The 23549-nt window shown below is 43.5% G+C and overlaps 2 protein-coding genes across 4 annotated transcripts; both read left to right on the top strand.

The window, feature by feature from the left end:
- The first annotated feature begins 3626 nt into the window (after positions 1-3626).
- LOC112226670 lies at positions 3627-13209 on the top strand. Of its 2 annotated transcripts, XM_024391153.2 has the most exons (8): positions 3627-3881; positions 4596-4735; positions 4931-5104; positions 5382-5897; positions 6129-10403; positions 10501-10687; positions 10830-11052; positions 11289-13209. In XM_024391153.2, the coding sequence occupies exons 2-8, from the start codon at positions 4624-4626 to the stop codon at positions 12708-12710; spliced, it is 6909 nt and encodes a 2302-aa protein (XP_024246921.1). In that variant the 5' UTR covers positions 3627-3881; positions 4596-4623; the 3' UTR covers positions 12711-13209. The 2 variants fall into 2 exon arrangements, with proteins under 2 accessions (XP_024246921.1, XP_024246913.1); XM_024391145.2 differs by having other exon boundaries at positions 4596-5104.
- A 198-nt stretch (positions 13210-13407) lies between these two features.
- LOC112226683 (zinc finger protein 696-like) lies at positions 13408-21842 on the top strand. 2 transcript variants are annotated; one of them, XM_024391177.2, is made up of 5 exons: positions 13408-13509; positions 14612-14777; positions 16370-16485; positions 16694-16837; positions 19873-21842. In XM_024391177.2, exons 2-5 carry the CDS (start codon positions 14627-14629, stop codon positions 20695-20697), a joined length of 1236 nt encoding a protein of 411 aa, XP_024246945.1. In that variant the 5' UTR covers positions 13408-13509; positions 14612-14626; the 3' UTR covers positions 20698-21842. The 2 variants fall into 2 exon arrangements, with proteins under 2 accessions (XP_024246945.1, XP_024246934.1); XM_024391166.2 differs by lacking the exon at positions 13408-13509 and adding an exon at positions 13516-13767.
- Positions 21843-23549: the final 1707 nt, after the last annotated feature.

Here is a 23549-nt window from a genome sequence, read left to right as displayed (position 1 = left end):
GAATCAACAACAAGTGGGACACAATCATGAAGTGGAACGACATTTATTGGATATTTCAAACTTTTTTAACAAATCAAAAACTGAAAAATTGGGCGTGCAAAATTATTCAGCCCCCTTAAGTTAATACTTTGTAGCGCCACCTTTTGCTGCGATTACAGCTGTAAGTCGCTTGGGGTATGTCTCTATCAGTTTTGCACATCGAGAGACTGAAATGTTTTCCCATTCCTCCTTGCAAAACAGCTCGAGCTCAGTGAGGTTGGATGGAGAGCATTTGTGAACAGCAGTTTTCAGTTCTTTCCACAGATTCTCGATTGGATTCAGGTCTGGACTTTGACTTGGCCATTCTAACACCTGGATATGTTTATTTTTGAACCATTCCATTGTAGATTTTGCTTTACGTTTTGGATCATTGTCTTGTTGGAAGACAAATCTCCGTCCCAGTCTCAGGTCTTTTGCAGACTCCATCAGGTTTTCTTCCAGAATGGTCCTGTATTTGGCTTCATCCATCTTCCCATCAATTTTAACCATCTTCCCTGTCCTTGCTGAAGAAAAGCAGGCCCAAACCATGATGCTGCCACCACCATGTTTGACAGTGGGGATGGTGTGTTCAGTGTGATGAGCTGTGGTTCTTTTACGCCAAACATAACATTTTGCATTGTTGCCAAAAAGTTCAATTTTGGTTTCATCTGACCAGAGCACCTTCTTCCACATGTTTGGTGTGTCTCCCAGGTGGCTTGTGGCAAACTTTAAACAACACTTTTTATGGATATCTTTAAGAAATGGCTTTCTTCTTGCCACTCTTCCATAAAGGCCAGATTTGTGCAATATACGACTAATTGTTTTCCTATGGACAGAGTCTCCCACCTCAGCTGTAGATCTCTGCAGTTCATCCAGAGTGATCATGGGCCTCTTGGCTGCATCTCTGATCAGTCTTCTCCTTGTATGAGCTGAAAGTTTAGAGGGGCGGCCAGGTCTTGGTAGATTTGCAGTGGTCTGATACTCCTTCCATTTCAATATTATCGCTTGCACAGTGCTCCTTGGGATGTTTAAAGCTTGGGAAATCTTTTTGTATCCAAATCCGGCTTTAAACTTCTTCACAACAGTATCTCGGACCTGCCTGGTGTGTTCCTTGTTCTTCATGATGCTCTGCGCTTTTAACGGACCTCTGAGACTATCACAGTGCAGGTGCATTTATACGGAGACTTGATTACACACAGGTGAATTGTATTTATCATCATTAGTCATTTAGGTCAACATTGGATCATTCAGAGATCCTCACTGAACTTCTGGAGAGAGTTTGCTGCACTGAAAGTAAAGGGGCTGAATAATTTTGCACGCCCAATGTTTCAGTTTTTGATTTGTTAAAAAAGTTTGAAATATCCAATAAATGTCGTTCCACTTCATGATTGTGTCCCACTTGTTGTTGATTCTTCACAAAAAAAATACAGTTTTATATCTTTATGTTTGAAGCCTGAAATGTGGAAAAAGGTCGCAAAGTTCAAGGGGGCCGAATACTTTCGCAAGGCACTGTAACCATTACCAAGGATCAGAAGTCTAGAGGCTTACTAAATGTTAACCCTCTTATTAAAAACACCCAGAAGAAGCTAAGTCAATGGCTACAGAGGGACTTATCTTTAAAGGGAGAGTCCTAATAACCAAGGCTGAAGGTATCTCTAGACTAACATATGGTGCTCTGTCTTCAAATCTTGATGGTAAAATCAGCAAGGAGGTAGACCAGATGCTTTTCAACTTTCTGTGGAGAAACAGTACCCATCACATTAGGAAAACTGTTGTAATGAACACTTATGAGTATGGTTGGCTGAATTTTCTGGACTTTACTACCTTAAATAATACATTTAAGAGCAATTGGATAAAACAATTCCTAAGAAGACCCACTTCAATGTGGAATTGTATTCTCATCATGTATTCTCTACTTTTGGTGGCCTTAAGTTCATGTTGGTTTGAAATCATAATATTGACAAAATTCAAGTGAAACTCTCTGCTTTTCATCAGCAGGTTTTCTTGTCATGGTCCTTCATTTATATGCATAATTTTTCTCCACACAGGTATTATATATGGAATAATTAGGATATATTGTATAAAAATACTTCTTTGTTTTTAGAATATTGGTTCCGAAATAATATCCTATTGGTGAGCCAACTTGTAAATGCAGAGTTTTTTTTACTTAGTTATCAGGAATTCTTATCACTTTACAAGATCCCTGTAACACCTAAAGATTTTGCAATTGTTTTAGATGCCATTCCCTCAGGTGTTGCTTTATTATTCAGGAACGTGTCAAGAACTGACCTTCAGAACCTACCTTCTATTAACCTTGTTGACTCATCAATAGGAAATATCTGTTTATCTTTTGGTCCATTCAACAACAGAGCGATACGAACCTTATGTCATGTCTTATTGGAATGGATTTATTGATAATATCTGTTGGAAAAAAGTTTTGATGTTGCCACACACATACCTACTTGTTAACAAAATTAAGGAAGTTTCCTTTAAAATTGTTCATAAATATTATCCTGCCAACCACCATATGAAGAGGTTTAAGGAAAACATCAGCTCAAATTGTTCCTTTTGTAATGACCACCTAGAAACATTGTTGCATCTTATTTGGCATTGTATTTATGTAAAGAAACTGTGGCAAGACATCAGTAGATTTATAATTGAACACATTTATGAAGATGTCACACTATTGTGGAGAAATCTACTGCTTGGATTCTTTACCTGGATTCTTTACCTACTATAAGTTGAAACAATTTTCTGTAATTAATTTCATTATTCTTTTGGCCAAATTTTATATTCACAAATGTACATTTACAAACAAAACACCACATTTTATTACCTTACAAAAAAGAAATTGAACTATATTTTAAGACAATTAAATACTCTACTAACAAAAAAGCTGTTAGAATTATAAGTGTATGTTTGTCCCTTCAGGTCCTTGTGTAATGTGATGTTGTAACCCCTAGCCCAATTGTCCATTGTATATTATTCATATATACTTGTGTTCGTCATACTTTCTGTCATGATTTGTTGTTAAGAGAAAAAAAAGATAACCATGCGGTATGGATGATTTGACGCAATCGTGGGGCCTATAAAATGTTTAATGTTTTGTTTATTAACAACAAATCAATACATAAAGCACATGATGGAACACAAGCATACATAGATTACAAACAATAGACAATCGAGCTAGGGGGTACAATATCACATTACAATTACACAAGGACCTTAAGGGACATGCATATACTTACAATTCTAACAGCTTTTTTGTTAGTAGAGCATTTAACCGTCTTAAAATACAATTCAATTTATTTTTGTAGGGTACGAAAATGTGGTGTTATGTTTGTAAATTTACATTTGTGTATATGAAATTTGGCCAAAAGAATAATGAAATTAATTACATAAAAATGTTTTAGCTTATTTCGGGCCTATGGAGGCACGCAGAGGCCAAATTGAGCTCTTTTCCGCATCGCTGTGCGACTCTCAAATGATGTAATAATATGGATGGCGCCGTATAGCCCCGCATTGACATGATTGGTTGACGGTAGGTGAGGGCGGGAGGTCCTGTATAAACACAAACTCACTTCCGTACTAACTTCTTTCACAACAGCTCTGCGAAGCATGAATGCCCTAATCTCTGCAGAGGCCATATCACGGTAAATGCAGCACGGCCAACTCAAACAGCAGATTTACCATGCAGCGCCTTTAAGGCTAAGCAGTGAATGATTGCATCTCAGGAAAAACTACAAGTCCCATTCTGCAACCTGGATGGTGTATGACGCCATGATCTCTGCAGCTCGTTTGTGTTGGCTTTTTGCGAAGCGAGAAACGACGCGGAGATGTCTGGGCTAAAGAAACCAACATAGGTAACGTTATAGATGTACACGTAGTGGTGTGATCATATGAGCAGTCATGCGGCGATACAAAGGCCGCTTGTGTGTAGTGCTGAGCGTTGCAAATGTTTTAAATCCACGCAATATAGGCCATTTGTATGCCTTTCATCAATGCCGTTTCTGAGCTGTCCAGTAGCCTAGCAGCAAGACATCCGAACAATTAAAGATGCTGGATGGACACCAGTTAGTTGTGAGCAATAACGTTCCTCATCATTATTTGGCTTGTTTAGTCGGCCCATTTCTGTTCTAGCGCAATGTAAAATACCATTATTGTAGCCTATTACCCACCCCTCTTTGAGAGCATCTTTGTCATACAAATATCGTGTCTATTCATTTGCCTGCTAGCTGTCGATTTAATGGAGCAGCATGTAATGATTCCCATGGAATCAGACCCAATAGGCTTAGCTTGGGTTGGCCCTTTTTTAAGGGCGTATACTCGCTTAGAATAAAGAGTCGGTTGCTTTACATGCACACATAATGTTTCGGTGTATTTTATTTATTTTTTTCATAAATACTTTTGAACGTCTCTTTTGGACAGTGTTTTAGTGTGCAGTGTGTGATTCACTGTTTTCCACACCATTGTGTTTATCCTTAATGCAGATTTATTGTGTGTGTGTGTGTGTGTGTGTGTGTGTGTGTGTGTGTGTGTGTGTGTGTGTGTGTGTGTGTGTGTGTTGAACTTCTCAGTCTTCTGCAGGGAATTCGTTTTACAGACATGGTTGAACCTCCAGTCGTGGCAGGAACCAAGTTGGTCATGGAGCACTTGACACTGCCAGTTGAGACAGTTGAACAAACAGTAGAAGTTGAGGAACAACCAATACTTACAGGTGAACAATACATGGAAACGGATGAACAATACATGGAAACTTATGAACAACCAATGGAGACAGGGTTACAACCAGTGGCAACTGAAGAACAACCAATGAGTGAACTGCTGCTTGTCACAGAAGAGGCTTCTGAGTGTGTCTCAGACCCCACTGCTTCTACAGAGATAATTCTTGAACTATCTGCTGTTCCTATAGAGTCTGCTGCTCCTGAAGAGTGGGAACTGGGCCAACCTGAGCATGCACAGAAGGAGACCCATGTGGATGATGTGGCCGCTAGTGACAGAAAAAATATTCCCCCCAAGAAGAACAGAATGGAGCCACTCAAGATGGACATGTCCAGGCCACCAAAAATGGTGACGCCGCTCACATGTGAGTATTGAACTTCTCTAGTAGTCTGCTGTGATTGGTTACCATGTAATACATTTTTGTATTTATCTTTCAAGGCTTTAGTATTGCAGACATCTCATAATTTCCCTTGTAGTGTTTTTAGGGTATTTATTTGTAGTTCTTTCATAAGCAGTTTTAAGCTATTACGACAGTTCATTCATTTTTTTTTTTGCTCTTATAGTAACCTCCATTCTGTTAATATAGGTTTGAAGCTGGGATACAAGTGTTCTGTCCGCTAATCCCTTCTCCCTCCCCCCAGCTTCCCAGATCTCTCTGCAGTGCCTGGAGTGTCACATCATCTTCAGCGACCACAAGAGCAAAGAGCGCCACCTCAAGCAGAGTCACCCGGCAGAGTATGAGCAATGCATGCTGGGGGATGCCCTTTTTGCCTGCTACGTCTGTGACCGCCAATTCACTAACTCCAGTGACCTCATGCTTCATCAGCGTGCACACACGGAAAAGACACCCTTCAAGTGCCCCATCTGTGGTGAGGCCTTCAGCCGTTCCTCTGAGCTCACCCTCCATAAGAAGCTTCACTTCGGCCTGTACGGATACACCTGCGCAGACTGTGGAAAACCCTGCAAGACACTCACCTTACTGAAGTATCACCGCCGCACACACACAGGGGAGAGGCCCTATGCGTGTAAGGAGTGTGGCAAGAGGTTTAGCATGTCCAAGGCCCTCCAGAAACACGCACTAGCGCATTCGCTGGAAGGAATGAAAGAAGTTGGAGGGATTACACTGCCGATGGAGGCACAGCTAAAGAAGAATAGTGGTGAGTACTGAAAAACATGTTTGTTTTCATGTCATACAACTACTGTGCTATAATGGGATGTGCAGTGAAATGCTAGTGATATACAGTGACTAAGCTAGTGATATACAGTGACTAAGCTAGTGATATACAGTGACTAAGCTAGTGATATACAGTGACTAAACTAGTGATTCTATGCAGAACCAAACCTTTTACACCAAGATGTAAACTTTAATCTTTATTCTTTGTATCTAGGCACTGCAGTGGTAAAATTTTCCTGCTCCGTGTGCAAGGCAACCTTCAAGACTGCAAAGACACGGCTGCATCACATGAAACACAAGCACAACCTGTGTGTTACAGCATCCAGCAGCACCACACTAGCTGGCCAACAGGTGAAGCTAGGTCAGCCCATCATAACCCAGGTTCCTATGGGCCAGCCAACCTTTCTCCACATGGAACCCCTTGGGCCCTTCCAGCAGGTGGAAAACATAGACACTGAACAAATCCGGAAACTAATAGAGTCTTTGGGGAACGTGCGCAAAGTGAACCAGGTGGTGATACTGGGACAGGTGCCGCCACACGGTCAAACATTGGATCTACAGCGGCTACAGGGAAAGAGAGAGCATTTGCAACTCCGTTTTACTCAACCACAGTTTATAGAGCTGAAAAAGATTGGGGGTGGAGAGATTAAGTTGATGGGATTGGAACAGGCAAAGCCACAATGTGAATCGCTGGAACCAATTATTACATTGGAACCTGTAATATCAGATGGACAAATGGAGACCCCGTTACTTTCACACACACAGGAAGTTGCATACGCTGTGCCAGCTAGGCATGCTGGATTAACACAAACACATGAAGGAGAGATGATTCCTCAGCAGTTACCTGGACAGACTGGTCAGACAGTTGAAGAAGAGAACACTATGATTCAGACTGTATCAGTGGAACAGGTGTTCTGTCACAGTGAAACAGTTGAGCTCAGGGAAACGACTGAACAAAGTCAAACTGTTGTGTTGGAAGTCACTCCTTCACTGTTACCAACTCTGGAATTGGAACAGACTCAAACCGATCAACAAGGACTTATGTCTGCTTCCTCACTACCAACATTTCTATTTGAACAGACTTCTGGACAGAATCAAAGGGTTCAGGAGGGTATGAGTGACGGGACAGACATATTTCCAACAGTGGCGTTAAAGCTGACACCATTAAAAACTGACCAGCAGGAAGAACTCTCCACTTCCTCATTGGTACCAACAGTTAAGTTTGCACAAACTCCTCCTAAACAAACAAGCCAGGTAGGAGAGACAGCCACACAGATGGAGACATTACAGTTAGAGCAGATCTATTCCAGTATTGGACAGACACAACAGATGGGAATAGGACAGCGAAGATCAGTTGAGAAACCTCTTCTAGAAAACACAGAGAATGACCAGCAGCACATTTTGGAAAAGCCTTATGAAGGAAAGAAACAGACAGCACAAGAGCATTTGCAGACACTGATAGATAAGTCTGTTTCTAACAATGCACTGAACAGCAGAGAGATGCCTCACACGCAGACGTCAGAAATATTCCCTCCGCCGTCCGAGACAAAGGCACCACAGAGTTCACAACTGCCTGTGCATTTGATGTCAGTACAAGAATTTGTAAAAGTGAGGAAGAGAAAGCAGCCGAAGAACTCTATAGTGCAAGAAAATATGCAACAGCAGACGGTTGAGTTGAAAGAGAAGCCTGCCAAACGACCAAGAGCAAAGAAAGCTCATCTTGTCGTGAAGTTTGGTCCTAAAGAAAAGCCTAAAAACCAGAAGAAGCTTCCACAACCATCTAAGCTGCTTCAGAAAGGAGACCAGATTCAGGATATGAAACAAATGTCTCTCGCAACTGTACCTGAAAAGAAATTGTCCTTAAAGGTTGGTAAAGAAAAAAAGGTCAAGAAGAAAAACGATATTTCCAAGTCAAAAATCAAATCCCCATCTATATTGTGTGAACCACATGTGCAGCAAGTCCTGCAGGTAGACGAGCAGGTTCAGCAAGTGAAGCCGAGGAAGAAGAAAGTAAAAAAGCAAAAATATGTAATTAGTGAGACTTTTGAGCAGATTAGCGCTGAGCCGATTAGCGAGCAAGAGGTGATCGCTCCATCCAAGCCAAAAAAGAAAAAGCAGCAGACGATGGCGCAGGAGGACCAGCCTAAGAAAACAAAGGGGCAAAAGCTGTCAAAAACAGGGAGAAAGAAAAGGAAAACGAATGTGGAAGCAAGCCCAATATCAGAAGATATGCCCAACCCTAAAATAAAGCAACAGTCCCTACTCCTACTGAAGGGTCACAAACAGCCCCAATTGAAAGTTTACAAATTAGATGCCTCAAAGGCCCCCCAAGGTCAAACAGATCTCCACCAAGACACCCATCCCATCCATAAGAAGAAAGGGCCAAAAAGCAAACAACTAAAAATGCTAGCTGCTGGAGGGAAAAAAAAAGTAGGGAGACCCAAAAAGAACCTCACAGCACTCTCTGTGTTGGCTCCTTTAAAGACTACGTCTCATTCTTCTGACGCATCTCTGACCAAGCCAAAGACCAGCAGGAAACGTACGGCCCAAAAAGTGGAGACCGAGGGCATCATCAGTGGCTCTCATTCCCGGCGAGCCCTTGAATGTAAGGACTGTGGTGAGAGGTTCTCTGACGTCTCATCCCTCCAGGAGCACAAGGCAGCCCTGCATGCAGTGGAGAGCCCTGGTCTCACCTACACTAACGGCAACATCTTTGAGGGCGTTTCTAGGTCAGATCTAGGCCAGTCTCCACTAAAAGTGACAGAAGAGGTCATTGAAAATTCATTGAGTCAAAACACATTTGGAATGCAGGTAGCATCTGACTGGGATATGGAGGTGGAGATGAGAGAGGTAGGGTTGGGAGAAAGAGGGGAGCGAGTCTCTTTCCCAGCCCTAAACCCTTCCCCTTCTCTGCCTCTGGCTGCTGCGCTTGTTGAAGGTGGACAGAAGGGAAGGGAGAAGAACATGGATAAAATTGCAGCGGGGATGGAATCATTTTCTCATATGGCCCCAAATTCAAATCAATCTTGTACCCCTCCACAAGTTCAATTCCCGTATCTGGCCAAATCTGACAAGGTCCAACCCCTTCTGTTCGAGAGTCTTTCGCCTCCTCACCTCACACCCATAGCCCCACTCCACAGCTGTCACCAAACGGAGGACACTAAGTCAGAGAGTCAGGGCAATATGAATGACACTGCTGATGCTCTCATACCTACCGTTTCTGGTTTTGAGCACCTAGGGCCTATTGAGGATGAAATTAAAAAGGAGTTACTACTTGAGGTGGATTTGGTAACTGTTGGGGATGGGGACCAAAATGAGGGGGTACACCAGAGCTCACCTCATGAAGACAGTTCACCAAATGAGGGATCCAGCCTTCATGAAAACAACCACACTCATATACTACCTGCAAAAGCTCAGATTGGAAATGTGAATAGGACTGTAACAACACAAAATGTACAGACTGAATCCTGCCCCTCTGACCCACTGGAGATCAAGCAAGAAGAGGAGGAGATTATGGTGCAGAGGAGAGAAGTGGAAAAGAGGGGAGTGGGAAGAAAGACTTACACCAGGGGCAGGAAAAGAGGAGTTGGACGTGGGAGGAGAGGTTCAGCCACAAGGAAGGGTCTAGGAGGAGAGGGCATGAGAGAAATGGAACCAGACAAAGAAATGGATGAATGTCAGGTAGTCTACCAGCTGTATTCACTCAATAATGATACTGAAATCAAGGATGAAGCAGATGTCACTACTCTCCATCCTGGTCAGTCATCTCCCATCAGTTTACAGACCGAGAACAGATCGATCTCTGAGCAAAACATGCTAACAGCTCCATGTCCATCTGGATCCTGCATCTCACCGCTTGAGGAGGACCCTGAGGACCAGGTAGTGTTTGAGCTAGAGTCAGTCACCACCAGTGTAGTGGAGGTGTTGAAGACCGAAGATGGAATGGTGATGAAGGGAGTAGCAGGGGACCAGGACGACAGGGACACTGGCCAATCCCCAGGCATCATACTGGAGAGGTTCCTCACCTCAAGGCAGAGCGAGGCAGCAGTGGGGGAGAATGGAGTGGTGCTCATGGCAGACTTGAGAGGTCAGGAGGTCAAGGTGGAGGAGAACACCTCCGATTTGGTTCCCTTGCCACACACCTCTCGTGCCAGACACGCAGTGGAGCAGAGGGGGGTCAGGATGTATCTCGTGAAGCAGGAAAACAACCTGGTTTTGAATGATCCCCAGGTTAGTCAAGGTCAATCCCAATTGAATGTGGAGCAGAGCAGTACCAGGCAGTGCATATTCTACCCAGTGAAGGAGGAGCGGGAGCTTCTGGAGGAACCATCTCGAAGTGAGCAGGGGTTACCAGCGCTGGTGGAGCCTGGAGAGGCCAGACTCGACCATCCAGTGGAGACTCTATCCACTACCAACCCTGCAGTAGAGGAGTATGAGGTGAACAGGAGCACCGCAAAGTTTGGATCTGAGATAAATGAGTATGGAGAAGGTAAGATCTCAACATGAGTCATGTTGTAGCAATGTACACTTTCATAAGCAATAGTAAAGATGGCTGTAACTATCTAAGTGCTGTTTCTTTTTTACAGGCGAGCTGGACTTTGAGCAGCAAGAAACAGAGGAGCTTGTTGATTTCCTACTTCAGAATTCTGACGAAGTGGAGTCCGAGGTTGTTGAATGTTCTGACCCACAGCCTGACCCTGAGGCTGTAGTTATGGCCCGTTACCATGACAGCCAAAGCCATGCCTCACTGCATTCAAATTATATACCATTCAAGTAAGTATTGTAATTTGCCTTTTACTCATCATGAATACACTGTACAATTTAATTCTAATGTTTCTACTTTGTCATGTACTGTATGTATCCTTAAGGACATGTCATGGTGTCAGTTTTGATGTAAATTGTTGTGCTCTCTCAGCTTGCCAACCACAGAAAGCCAGGCTCATTCAGGATCTATGGGAGGGTCCCAGACAGGGACTGGCTACAGGAAACCAATTGATTACTTCTCCAAGTATTTTGGTTGGGATGCTTGGTCTGAGATTGCCCGGTGCACAAATAAAGTGTCCAATCTGTCGAACCCAGTGACAGCAAAAGAGGTGGCCCAGTTTGTCGGAATCCACATTGCCATGGGAACATTGAAGGTATATAAATGAAAGTATTGGCGTATAACCTGAATCTTATCCCTATGGCGGCTAGTTTTATTGCATTTTCATCCTTACTACACTGAACGGGACATGTAAAGAACAAAGTAGATAGGCCTAGTGGGTCAAACTCATGCTAATCTCTGTACTTTTGAATGTCTACAGTCACTCTTATGCGCATACTTTCTAATGCTGCATAAACTAACATTGTCTTCAATGCCGTTCTCCTCTCCTAGTTCCCCAGTCTCAAGCTGTACTGGCAGGACTTCACCAGGGTGCCTCTGGTTGCTGACACCATGTCTGCCTCCCGCTTCTCCCAACTATCCTGCAAACTGCAACTGGCATCTCCAGCGCCAGCAGGGGATCCCATGGACACCCAGGAAGCTGGACACAGTGGTAATCCAGACAGGCCTAAGGAGGGAGACACCACACGCAACCCACTCCGAGCTTTACACACCCCAGCTAATCCTACAGTTGGCACAACTAGAGGTGAACTGGATGGCAGCGGCCACACATTTACATGCGGCCACAGTCAAATACAAGCTCTTAGCTCCAAGTCTGTGTCTGCAAAATCCACAACACAGACATCCACAATCCCTCACAGCATTTGGCAGAGGTGTGGGGACATACCATCCAGCCAGGACTGTTTTAGTTTTAAAACTGACCCCCTTTGGCGGGTTAGACCGTTAATGGACCTCGTTCGGGCCAGATACCTGATGCTGAGAAGAGAGGGTGACCATGGAGTCGATCAATACCCTCTCCCTTTGACGTGTAGAGCGGTCAACAACAAGCGGCCGTCCTTGCACAGCACTGTCTTAGTTAGATCTGACGGTCTGATCCTAGATTTCAACCTTAGTCTGGATCTCTCCAACAAAGAGACCACAGTTGAGAAAATGGTGCCCAGAGATGGGATGGTGTATCTCTGCAAGCAGGAGCTCTCTACCCCTGCCATGTTGGAGCACCTCCTTGGGTCTGGGGTGCATGGTGCGGGCAAGGTGGGAGGGGCCAAAGGACAGATGGGTGATGAGTTTGTTAGCTCTGACGGGCGGCTGATGCTACACAGGTACCATCTCGGCTTCATCCTCTCTACTGTAGGGAAGGCCCAGCAGAACATGGCATCGCTCATCGACAGCTTCGAGAAGGCCCAAAAGGCAGCCAGCCTCAATAGAGACTTACTGAATCTCTACCATTCCCCACTCTCAGCCTCGGCACCATCTAGCTGGCCACAGGCCGTTCTGTGGTATCTTACAGATCTGGCTCTGGTAAACTCATGGATGCAGTACAGGCAGGATCATGTTCCTCTGCCTGAGCCTCTGAACCTCATGGCATTCAGGCTAGAGGTCTCCAAGGCCTTGATCTTCTCCAGTGGCTCAGACACCCAGGACGCAGCCCCTCCGCACCCCCCTCAGAAATTACACTCCACGGGCACAGCCCCAGATCCTGGCCTGTTACAGGATAGTCCTCTCCCTGACGTGGCCACGCGGTACGACGGTTTGGGCCACTGGCCGGAGCAGCTTGGGGAGGGAGAAGGTGGCAGGTGCTGCTTCGGAGGCTGTGAGCGAATGTCTCGCGTACGATGCCTCAAGTGTTGCGTGTTTCTCTGTATCTCTCGTAACCACAACTGCTTCTTGAATTTCCACAGTCAAGGGAGTTTTTGAAGCTGATAGTATTTGTTTTTCTTTTTAATTGGTGCATGTTTTATTTAATGCTATGTTTAGCTTTTTTAAAATGTTTTTTATTTTAGGTTAGAAGCTCTTATTTCATAATTTTTCCCCCTACACCATAGTTTTGAGTGCTTCTCTCTTTTCAGTATCAGCTTCAGTCCTGTGCAGGAAATTAAGAACTTGGTCACTTTTTAGCCTACTGTGTAAATGTAATCTTGATGTATGCAATGGCTTTTGTTGTATGAAATTACCTACAAAAGAAAATGTGAATAGAGAATTAATGATAACCATAAAGTCAATGTCTCTGAAACCAAGTGAAAATACATGAAGATTTTTTTGTTGTTGTAATTCTCATTTTTTAAATTCTCATTCTGAACCTTGTTTTGTTGTTTACATGCCAATAAGCTTTTGCATGTGTTTTTGGCTTTATTTGTAAATTGAATAATTGAGTTATTTAATACTGTTGGCGCAAATACATGTACGTTTTCTAACAGTTTGGGTTGTGAATTGTATTGGTCTGCCTGCTGCTACCTGCTAGTCTCAAGGTACATAATTCACCGGAGTTATTCATCTAGTCTTTAGCTATAAACAGCTAATTAATTCGATTTACCAAATCAACCGCACCCAAGCACAGACAAACACGTGTCTGCATTTGCTCAGGTTTTTAGGGGAAAAGAGCATAGGCGTTCAATTTTTTTTTTTTTTGTTGTTGAAGACTCAAAATTGCCCGTGTCACGTGACAAGGGTCAATTCAATTTCCACATGAACTTCACTGTACTGGAAGCGGTTTGAGGTAGGTGGCCAACGGCATGGTCGCTTGTGTACAATTAATGTTTAGCTGTAACGTTAGTTCGCTAATATAGTTTAAGACGTATGCATACATATTTACCATATCGTTATGGTGGGGCAGTTGGTTTCCGTGAACTAAACGTGTCCGTAATATGCTAAATTGTTATTTCTCCGTTTGAATTGTTAGCCTGCCAGCTAATGTAGGTAGCTAGGTTGTGATTCGAAATTGGTGTTCAGCAAACCATTGAGGAATAAGACTAAGGTAAATACACCGTTGACTGTTAAACCGTTTAGCAAAAGCCTAAAACGGACCCCTAACCAATTATAAAAAATATAAAAAAATCTTAACGGAAATATCGGTTTGGCGATCAGGCGTGTCGGTGTAGCCTTTAGCTAACGTTTGTCTAACGAGTTTCGCCAAGTCATATTTAGACAACTAACTTCACTTAGTATAAATGTAACATGTCTATCGTCATTGGCATACTGATTACATCTAGCCAAAGTTTAACTAACGTTGCTTCACTTCGTGAAAATAAGTTGTTTCTGGGGCATCTCGCAATCCTTCTAATGACCGACTTGCGGTAGCTTGCTACCGTTAGCTGATACGGGCGTCATCACCGCTAGCTAACTTTAGGGCCTTGTTGGTTTGGGAGCCTATTTCAGCTAACGTTAGCGCCTTTAGCTGCTAGCTGTGCATGTTTTAACGTTATCTTGTGCTTACCTTATTGCAAACTAATTTTAATGCTAACAAATCAATTCATTGCGGGAACTTAGCTAGCTGTAGTTCATTAACGTTAGATATGTAGTTAACTAGTCAAAAACTTAGTTCGCAACTAACTTCGCGTTATCTAGCCAGCTAACGTTAGCTGGCCAGCCATAAAATCAGTGAACCCGTTTCCTGTTCAGTCCAAATAAGGGGGATTTATTTGAGATACGCCTGTGCACAATACTTAGTTATTGTAAATGTCTGTCTTAACTTGTGTTATCTAGCTTGCAATGTGAGGATAACTATTATTAGCTATATTAAAGCCCATCTGGCTACATTACATATTAATTCACCTCACTGGTTGGTTAACTCTACCATCCTTATGTTTAAACTGTTCAAGGACATCCAGTCTCCCATGATGGACTCAGACATACTGAATATAGAGGAAATAGTGATGGGGAAGGGACCACCAGATCCCCCTGCAGAACTGACCACTGAGAAACCAGCAGAACACTACAAACCCATTGCCTCCTTCAAAGCACCACCTCCACCCACCATTCAACCATGTGAGTTGGGTGGCAGTTTTTTCATTTTTTTTTTTTTTTTTCAAATAAGTGTTTTTATGGCAGAAAAGTCAGTATACTTACAAGAGGTATGGCGGTATGCAAACAGACAATGATAACATATGTTTTGGGGTACAACAAATTACAGATTATACAAAGACTTTAAAACATGCACACATTGGGTGTCAGTTACTCTACTGTTTAAAGTTTTTGTAATGACTCAGATAGGGCTGTTATGGTGACCGTATTACCGACACACTGGCTGTCACGAGTCATGACTGCAGTCAAATTCCATGTGACCGTTTAGTCATGGTAATTGGGCTTCTCCAAGCTCTGATGATCATTAGTAGCCAACCAAACCTGCTAACTGCATGGTACTCCGCACTCTTGTCCCTCTTATCACTCTGACATCCATGCAAATGTTATCGAAAATCAAACTCTTCATGAGAGCTCATGTTGCGCAACATTTCTATAGGCTATGCAATTGTGTGAGAAAACAGAGTGATGGTCTCTATTAAAAAGAGGATCCCATCAGCTTTCTATATGCTAGGCCTACTATATTTATTTCTCAACTTTTCTAATATTTAGCACATTGCTTTGCTTTACAACAGGAATATAGCCTACCTGGCAGGCATGAAAATGAACCACTGGAAAAGCATCCTCCGTTTGCTATTTAAGTGCCTAGATGAAATGTATTTCTTTCCTCAGCTGCCCCTGTCTTGACAGGTGCATGATAATGGTCCATTCTAATTCAAAACAAATTCCACACATTATTTAGTATATTTAAAGACTAGATTAAATCAAGAATAGTGTGATGGGTGACAATATTAGCATATCACTTGTGAATAATATAATCACTTGCGAATGATACCCAGGTTAAGACAAACAATGCATGCTTTTTTTGCAACTTTTTTAAATCAGTCACAAACCTCATGTAGCCTACCCCATAGGTCTCAATGTTTTGATAAGGTTTGTATCACAACTAAAGTGGCCAAATAACTGCTTAAAATTAAGCACATTAATCCGCTTTACAACTGGTGTAGAGCATAACTGGCATAAATACGCAGTGTGTAATATCCTTTCTATTTTATTCAGCTATGTTCAATTGTATTCTTCATACTATAAAATACTGCCATGGAATTCTAAGCCAATTTTGTCTGCTAAATTAACTAGTGTAGCCCACAGCCATATGGCATAGCCAGATCAGGGCCTAAAAGAAGCACAACTGAGTATGCTATACTGTTCTTCAGAACTAGACTAGATTTTCTTCATATCATGTTTCTTTAGACCTGTCTAAGATAAATTGTGGTTTTGTGATATTACATGGATTTGCTGGACTTTATTTTCATGCAGACCTTTAGAACATCTACATCAGTGGCTTGTAGGCTTAGTAGACTAGGAGATGCCAAATGTTTGTTAATTACTGAGACCTTCAGTTATTTGCTTGACAATCACTGTCTGACAAAATGTACTGACCGCCACAGCCCTACTCATAGACAAATACATATTTTCTTTGGTTTGAATGAAATCAATCTGGTAGGTAGGGAAGGCAATGCATTTACAGCTGTCATATTGCTGACCCCCTCTTCTCACAGATCAGCATGAGAACCTGCAGTGTTTCCAGTGCTTCATCACCTTCTGTAACTCCAAAGCCAAGGAGAGGCACATGAAGAAGAGCCATCGTGAGGAGTACAAGCAGCAGCTCCAGCAGGTATGCTGCTACACAACCTGCCTAACAATCAAAACACTTTCTAGAAGGCATTACCTACTGAAGCCCTGTTTTTACCCTAAACAGTCTTCTGTCATATTAAAAGCTTCAGACCAACATAACGATACTTATTTCCAGACTAGACCTGTGGGAATTTGCCCCCCCTCCCAATTTACCAAACACGTTCATTAATTGTCTATTTTTTCCCCAGGGAGATACTCTGTTCACCTGCTATGTGTGTGACCGTACCTTTCCGTCCTCGGAGGAGCTGACCCAGCACCAGGGCTCACACAACAAGGAGGACAAGCCCTTCAAGTGTCCCCACTGCCAGGAGAGCTTCCGCACCTTCTCTGAGGTGAGTGCAGAACAGTGACACAGGTTCTGGACTAAATATACACTGCTCAAAAAAATAAAGGGAACACTAAAATAACACATCCTAGATCTGAATGAATGAAATATTCTTATTAAATACTTTTTTCTTTACAACAAAATCACACAAAAATGATCAATGGAAATCAAATTTATCAACCCATGGAGGTCTGGATTTGGAGTCATAATCAAAATTAAAGTGGAAAACCACACTACAGGCTGATCCAACTTTGATGTAATATCCTTAAAACAAGTCAAAATGAGGCTCAGTAGTGTGTGTGGCCTCCACGTGCCTGTATGACCTCCCTACAACGCCTGGGCATGCTCCTGATGAGGTGGCGGATGGTCTCCTGAGGGATCTCCTCCCAGACCTGGACTAAAGCATCCGCCAACTCCTGGAAAGTCTGTGGTGCAACGTGGCGTTGGTGGATGGGGCGAGACATGATGTCCCAGATGTGCTCAATTGAATTCAGGTCTGGGGAACTGGCGGGCCAGTCCATAGCTTCAATGCCTTCCTATTGCAGGAACTGCTGACACACTCCAGCCACATGAGGTCTAGCATTGTCTTGCATTAGGAGGAACCCAGGGCCAACCGCACCAGCATGTGGTCTCACAAGGGGTCTGAGGATCTCATCTCTGTACCTAACAGCAGTCAGGCTACCTCTGGCGAGCACATGGAGGGCTGTGCGGCCCCCCAAAGAAATGCCACCCCACACCATGACTGACCCACTGCCAAACCGGTCATGCTGCAGGCAGCAGAACGTTCTCCGCGGCGTCTCCAGAATGTCACGTCTGTCACGTGCTCAGTGTGAATCTGCTTTCATCTGTGAAGAGCACAGGGCGCCAGTGCCGAATTTGCCAATCTTGGTGTTCTCTGGCAAATGAAAAACGTCCTGCACGGTGTTGGGCTGTAAGCACAACCCCCACCTGTGGAAGTCGGGCCCTCATACCACCCTCATGGAGTTTCTGACTGTTAGAGCAGACCGTTTGAGCAGACACATGCACATTTGTGGCCTGCTGGAAGTCATTTTGCAGGGCTCTGGCAGTGTTCCTCCTTGCACAAAGGAGGCAGCAAACCTTCTTGCCACAGCTCGCATTGATTTGCCATCCTGGATGAGCTGCACTACCTGAGCCACTTGTGTGGGTTGTAGACTCTGTCTCATGCTACCACTAGAGTGAAAGCACCGCCAGCATTCAAGTGACCAAAACATCAGCCAGGAAGCATAGAAACTGAGAAGTGGTCTGTGGTCCCCACCTGCAGAACCACTCCTTTATTGGGGGGGTGTCTTGCTAATTGCCTATAATTTCCACCTGTTGTCTATTCCATTTGCACAACAGCATGTGAAATTTATTGTCAACAGTGTTGCTTCCTAAGTGGACAGTTTGATTTCATAGAAGTGTGATTGACTTGGAGTTACATTGTGTTGTTTAAGTGTTCCCTTTATTTTTTTGAGCAGTGTATGTTTAGTGTGACACTGCTTGAATAGCTTGAAATGAACCAGCAAAGTCAGACTCAAGGTCTCGACATCATAATTAGTAAATAAACTTGTTTTATTGTCAGATGCACCGGATAGGTGCAGTGAAATGTGTTGTTTTACAGGGTCAGCCATAGTACAGAGCCCCTGGAGAAAATAAGGGTTAAGTGCCTTGCTCAAGGGCATATTGTCAGTTTTCTCCTTGTCTGCTCGGGTATTTGAAACAGCAACCTTTTACTTACTGGCCCAACACTCTAACTGCTAGGCTGCCTGCCACCCGAGCTACATTGACACTTGCCCAGGGCAATATTTTTTTTCCTCAATCAAGCAGATTATAGAGTTAAATTGTTCAAATGGACAAGTAAAAAAATCACTGTTAGACTACTCTGATCAGACTTGGATAAAAGTGTCCTCCGGATGTGATGTGGTGTTCACTGTCCTCCCAATCTATGCAGAGTGCATCAGAGTATAATTGTTGTAGTCCTGTGTTGACGGATATGAGGGGTCTTTCAATCATGCAGTCGCAAGATGCGTTTTTTTTAGCTCAAAGTGCACATTTTGTTGATTGCTACTTATTGAGTTATTTGCCCAGTTATAGCTAATTTTTGGTCAGCAATGAAAATCCTGGAAAATTCATGGTGCGTACATCACCTGCGTGTGTGTCAGTGGGCTGTTGCCGTAGAGAGAGACATTTGTGCAGCGGGTAAAATGACATACAACAGACTAATTGCCAATTCAAAACATTGTTTAGTTTGGCTGGTTCTCACTTGCTAACTATTTAGCTATTAGCATGTATCAATGTTCGATGTCCTAAAATAACTCCACTGCCATTCTTGTATAACTGCAAATGGCCGACAGTTCAGTTGATACGGGTGCGCAGTGGATGAAACCAATGCTGCCTACTCCGGTTGTAATACTGTCTCGAGCTCAAAATTGGAATGGATTCTCCTCTTCAATACTGGCCATGAAATACTGACAGTGTAAAAAACAACATGTTTTTAGAATAGCCTAATTGACGAGTAACTCCTATGCTGTCAACATCTCCCCAGAACACTGAATATTTTAACCTTAAAAATAGTTAAACATCTTAGTTAGCTACTTCTCCCCTTAGAGAGCTACTTGATAGTGCAGGCTTTTGCTCCAGCCCTGTTTGAACACACCACATTGTAAAACATCAGCTGCACAACAGGACCTTGACTGGTGTGTTTGACCAGGGTTGGATCATTAGCTTGCACACCCAGTTGCTCTCCAGATGGAGGGTTGACGGACCATGTTTTATACAGTAGCCTTTTATATCAGTGCAGTATTTTACTTTGTGGGGGTTATGTGCCTTGCTCAAGGCCACTAAGAGAATATGTAGTACATGGGATCAGAGACCAGCAGCCTTCTATTGTCAATACCAGTGATGATAATACATTTTATTTTGTGAAGTGGTTCCTTGCAACACAGTTTTCAGTCACCTTTTTGGACCATGGTGTTAATGTCAATCACTGGACTCTTCCCTCAGCCTTGACTCACGTGTCTGTTCACTGTCTGCCCCCCTCAGCTGACGACCCACAGGAGACAGGTCTGTCCAGAGAGGCAATTTGTGTGTAAGGACTGCAGTGAGACCTTCCGCAGCCCTGCCTTCCTTCGCACCCACCGCCTGGCCCAGCACCCCCGTCCAGAGGCTGAGGTGGAAGAGCCAGATGACCCTACCAAGACCCACCGCTGTGGGAAGTGTAACCGGGGCTTCGAGACAGAGTCTGAGCTAATAATGCACCAGGAGAACCACGCCGGTGACCAGCACTGCAACGGCAGCGCCTCGCCCGCCAAGAAGCGTGGACGGCCCTTTAAAGCAGAGGACTCAACGGTCGGAGGGAAGAAGAGAAAGAAGAAGGAAGAGGGCACAGAGGAGACTGAGACTGGAAACAATGCAGAGGAGGCTGCAGCAGCTCCGGCTGAGACCCAGGGGAAAGCAGGAGGCGGTGGCAGACGGGGCCGTCCTAAAGTAGCAGTAGGCGAGGAGGCCAGAGAAGACGACAGTGAAGCCCCAGCAGAGGAGAAGAAACCTAAAGCGGCTCCCGCTCCACCCAAGCAACACCCCTGCCCTGAGTGTGAGCTCACGTTCCCTGCCCTGGCCCAGCTCCGCGCCCACAAGAAGGAAAAGCACATCCCACGTAAAGCCCACCCCTGCGAGGAGTGTGAGGAGAGCTTTGCCCGTCCCGAGCAGCTAGAAGCCCACAAGAACCGGGCACACATCAAGGGGCGTTATGCCTGCCCTACCTGTGGCAAGAGCTTTGGCCGAGAGAGCAACCTGAAGGGCCACCAGCAGAGCAGCCACCCAGAGGAGGAGGAGAAGCAAGAGGCAGCGGGCCGCAGCAAGAGATAATTCAGAATGGGGAAGGGGGGATTTTCTGTAAAGTGATTGGGGGAGGGAGGACGAAGAATCAGGGATTTTTAAGAATTTGAATTTTGTCAAGGGTTTTTGTTGGTTTGAGGTTGGGTGTGAAATTTAGATCCTAAGTTTGAAGTGTTTCTAGAAAGTGAGAAAGACAGGTGAGGAATTCTTTGCAGGATTTTTAACAGGTGAGCTAAGGCATCCCACTGATAGTTCAGCATTTGCCATTTCTGGATTGTGTTAGGATGTTCAAGGCACACATCACACTTGGAGTGACTGACTTACTAACCAAAAGATGTAAGCTGTTAAATCCATCTGTTATACACCTGTCTTATCTGGACTAAGAACAACAATAATTAGTTTTGGGCATCATGTTTGTTCCATTTGATTAATATTTTTAAATGATTATCATGATAATGGAGTTACACCCCTAAAAAATAATGTAAAAACAGTATGTAAAATGCTTTTCATGCTGTCTGACAAATGGAGCTTTTCTTGTTTTATGATTTTTTATATTGCTAAGTACGTGTTCTGTAGTAGCAGATGAAATGCAACAACCGCGCATTTTATAAAACCTGTTGGGGATATTTACTTTTTGAAAGAGCTTCTTGTGATAAGTGAACATGGATTGGAATGTTTGGGAGTTACATAACGTCTCATAGAAATTGCATCTATTTATATACGGTTTCTGGTGCATTGTAATGCCGAACTGTTTCTATTATTATTAACTTCTAAATTATACTGCTATTAAATGCGCAGGGTATAAAAAAGATCACTGTATTTATCCTCTTAAGTTAGTTTGGTTTAGGCCCAATGGTTCTTCTTTGGTTTCATGCATGGATTTTAACATGTCATCCTAAACAATGGTTGTAATGAAGACTAATGGACTCAAATTAAGATATTCCTGCCACCAGCTACACCTTGTCACCTTTATTTTGGATTTGTTATACTTAATTTAAATGTCATAGATATTCTTATGAACTTTCCATAAATTATTTGCTTAAATTTTGGCATGATGATGAAATGACCAGAGGCCTGAATGGACGTGTTCTTGTTTTCATTATTCTCCCCATGTAACATGCCTGGACACTCTGCCAATATGTAATAAAGGTGCCCCAAGGGCTGCTACAGAATGACACATTTGTCTGTATGCCTTTCAATGTGTCCTTCATTCACCCCCCCATTTTCTATTAATTGTGCTTTGTGATGTCACCTGCTGTTGCCCAGCAGCTGTAACTACAGACAGATTATCAATTAAATTCACAATTAAAACATTCTAAAAGGTATTAAATAGGCCCCCAAAAAAATCACTGACCATAGGTCAACCAATGGGAAGCCAATCTTTCGGTGGACAATCTCAAACTAATCCCTCACCTAGCGCAGGTAATTGAATAAGTGGACAGGCTATTTGTAGAGTATGATAAATGATATATAAGGTTTTAGCCGTTGCCCAATGAGTCATTAGGATGACAACAGACGCCCTGTACATAGCAAGATGAACATAATTTAGTTTACTTCACCCTCTGCTGTTTAAAAGAAGTATTGCTTTTCTAAAATAAAATGCCTTACCTTTGAGTTTTGGCCTATGCTTTTTTTGTATTAAAACAAATCTAAGCTTAAAGTATCTTGTGAGCTTGCTGATGTGTAAAACAGTTTCCTACACACATAGTTACTGTCTTTATTATATTGGAACCACGGCTTATTATATAGCTATTAAAAATGTAAACCTATAATTTACTGAACTTTCTTATCCAGTTAATCTCACCTGATTAATTTGGTCCCCTGTTTCACATGTTCTCAATCACCCATTTTCAACACCATATTCATCCCGAGGGTGGATACATTTAGAGATGCCACCAAAAAACAGGGAGTCCTGGGTTTGATCTTACAGGTATTTTGCATCTTTATTGCACAGCTCTCCTCTGTCTTCATTTAATACCAGGGACTTGCACATTTTATGAATGCCCATTAAGAGCCTCTTGCACTGTGGATTTCTAGGGAATTTTTCCATAATTTGGTTTTGCTGATTTGATGTCCTTGTCATACACTGCTCAAAAAAATAAAGGGAACACTTAAACAATACAATGTAACTCCAAGTCAATCACACTTCTGTGAAATCAAACTGTCCACTTAGGAAGCAACACTGTTTGACAATAAATTTCACATGCTGTTTTGCAAATGGAATAGACAACAGGTGGAAATTATAGGCAATTAGTAAGACACCCCTAATAAAGGAGTGGTTCTGCAGGTGGGGACCACAGACCACTTCTCAGTTCCTATGCTTCCTGGCTGATGTTTTGGTCACTTTTGAATGCAGGCGGTGCTTTCACTCTAGTGGTAGCATGAGACGGAGTCTACAACCCACACAAGTGGCTCAGGTAGTGCAGCTCATCCAGGATGGCACATCAATGCGAGCTGTGGCAAGAAGGTTTGCTGTGTCTGTCAGCGTAGTGTCCAGAGCATGGAGGCGCTACCAGGAGACAGGCCAGTACATCAAGAGACGTGGAGGAGGCCATAGGAGGGCAACAACTCAGCAGCAGGACCGCTACCTCCGCCTTTGTGCAAGGAGGAGCAGGAGGAGCACTGCCAGAGCCCTGCAAAATGACCCCCAGCAGGCCACAAATGTGCATGTGTCTGCTCAAACGGTCAGAAACAGACTCCATGAGGGTGGTATGAGGGCCCGACGTCCACAGGTGGGAGTTGTGCTTACAGCCCAACACTGTGCAGGACGTTTGGCATTTGTCAGAAAACACCAAGATTGGCAAATTCGCCACTGGCGCCCTGTACTCTTCACAGATGAAAGCAGGTTCACACTGAGCACATGTGACAGACGTGACAGAGTC

This window comes from Oncorhynchus tshawytscha, linkage group LG03 (genome assembly GCF_018296145.1).
Source record: "Oncorhynchus tshawytscha isolate Ot180627B linkage group LG03, Otsh_v2.0, whole genome shotgun sequence".
Taxonomy (NCBI): Eukaryota; Metazoa; Chordata; class Actinopteri; order Salmoniformes; family Salmonidae; genus Oncorhynchus; species Oncorhynchus tshawytscha.
The sequence above is the reverse complement of the archived record's forward strand: the minus strand, read 5'-3'. Positions and strand labels throughout refer to the sequence as shown.